Source organism: Mizuhopecten yessoensis, unplaced genomic scaffold (assembly GCF_002113885.1).
Source record: "Mizuhopecten yessoensis strain PY_sf001 unplaced genomic scaffold, ASM211388v2 scaffold6429, whole genome shotgun sequence".
Taxonomy (NCBI): Eukaryota; Metazoa; Mollusca; class Bivalvia; order Pectinida; family Pectinidae; genus Mizuhopecten; species Mizuhopecten yessoensis.
The window spans coordinates 4,660-6,788 of record NW_018406545.1 but is presented as its reverse complement, the minus strand read 5'-3'; the positions used below and the strand labels follow the sequence as shown (position 1 = coordinate 6,788).

The 2,129-nt window shown below is 34.5% G+C and overlaps 1 protein-coding gene across 1 annotated transcript in view; it reads right to left on the bottom strand.

Moving 5' to 3' along the window:
• The window catches only part of LOC110452122, a 6,678-nt gene extending 6,050 nt beyond the window's left edge, over window positions 1-628 (bottom strand). Inside the window, exons 1-2 of the mRNA XM_021500460.1 lie at window positions 619-628; window positions 154-273 (exon numbers count right to left, since the gene is read on the bottom strand). Of these exons, the coding sequence (XP_021356135.1) occupies window positions 154-273; window positions 619-628 (130 nt within the window). The remainder of the gene's footprint in view (window positions 1-153; window positions 274-618) is intronic.
• Window positions 629-2,129: the final 1,501 nt, after the last annotated feature.

The following is a 2,129-nucleotide window of genomic DNA, read 5'->3' as shown; positions in this document are numbered from 1 at the left end:
ATACAAAATTTGTTCCCCTTCCCCTAAGGATGCTTTTAACCAAATTAGGATGCTTCTGACCTTCGGGCAGGTGAGCTTATAAAAAGGACACTGTCTATAATTTTGAAGTAACTAAGTATCCAAACTTAAGATTATGATCAACAACATGATTACCATCACTGTCGTTTCCTTGTTCTGTTTCCAACTCATCATACACGTCTGATACATCAGTATCATTGCCAGATAGCATTTTGTCCATGATTTTAGTCTTGCTTTGCACATCAGAGTCAGAATCTGTAAAAAAACAAACATTAAGATGCTAGAGCATTATATGTTACATTAGAGCAAACAGGAGGAATAAAAACAAAAGGCCTGTAGACCTAAGGATGTCATCTAACTTAACTATTAAGACCAAAGTACTGTAATACATGTAGCGATAGTGTAGTGGAAGCAATCATGAAACAATGTTTCAATTTAGTTGTCCTGAAGTTTCCATTAAATTATTTTTAAAACTCAAAGGTGACAAAAATCAGACACTTCCTTGAATTGATTTCTCAACATTCCCACAAAGTTTCAGCCTGTGATGGCATCAGCAGAACTGGAGAAGAATTTTAAAATATGTTTTTTCCCAGATCATACAGGTGGTCATAATGGATTTCGGACCAACCTTAAAAAAATAACAACACTTGGTCAGGACTGTCTGAGAATCCTTAATTCTTGACAAGTTCTGGCAAAATCACACTGGAGGAACTTTAAATGTGTTTTGTTCAGGGAAACCAAGATCGGTAATCAGGTTACACAATGGCCACTATCAGCATAGCTGATTTGTTGAACTTTTTCACCAAGGGTAAAAAAACAGGCACTTTGCCAGCATGTGTTCTTAGCTTCCCTACCAATTTTCAGTTCAATGGATTAGTTGAACTAGAAAAGATTTAAAACATATTTTACAATCTTGGGGTTGGTCTAACATAAAAAAATAGCACTTGGTTGGGACAATCTCAGGAACATTTCTGACAAGTTAGAGCTAAATTCAACCAACAAAATTGTAAAGTCAAAATGCAACAGGGGAAAACATTGATTATGCTTGATGATAACACAGAATACCAAATTTTAGAAAAATCAGTCAAGAATTCCCTGGACAAGATTAGTATGCTGAAAATTAACCAAAGGGCTATAATTAACTCTTCCAAACATTGCTGAATCTAAATGCCATTCAGTAAAACACAATTTCATGTCATAAACAGTCAGTTTCCTCATAAGCTTACTGAGTTTGAAAGAGATTATGAAAACAATAAAGGGCAATCACTCTTTCAAATTTCAGTTTAACCATAATGCCATTCAAGCAAATACAATTTCATGTCATGGTAATTAAAGGGACATCACAGTAAAAGCGTTATATTTTTCATTGATTTTATGTGTTTTATACACTTCCATTTATGTTTCTATGCTATCCCAATATTCAGTCGATTTCCAATGTCCAGTTTGCCCACTAAATTTATATGGAAAACCCAGTCAAATTTAGCGGTGATAACATCACTTGAATTTGGAAAATTAACGAGATAGTTCATTTGTAAACATGAACTTATAATGACTGAGACAAAGCTGACAGAGAGTACGTAAACACCTGTCTTAAGCATCAGATTTTGTTGTGGGTGTGGCAGATGTTATTTGATAACTCAAAGTCAATTCAGAAATACGAAAAAGGGGTGACATACAAAATCCCAAAACTCAAATTCCTTGTGGTCATTAACAATAAATATGCAGAGCTAAGCTTACTGTAGTATACCCACAATGTCCTGATTGCTAACAGTGAGAGATTTCCCTTTTATAATTATTAATTAATGTCTTTATGTATACTAATTTCAGTGAAAACCAACTGTCATTGTTCATAAGGTGATACACTTGATACATATGCAGAAAAACAAACAGTAAAAAAATATTGTTTGGTATCGGTGTTTTATTAGTGTCTGACAGGGTTCGAATTTAAGCTTGCATACTCGTGAAAAGCGAGTGCAAATTGCAAACTGCGAGTAGAGATTTCAGACACCAGCATTTTTTTGCAAGTGAAAATTTTGGGCTGAATAATCCTCATTTCTAATGGGTGGTCTTTACAAATTCTTTCTTTGACAACTCGCGGTCATTTGAGCGCA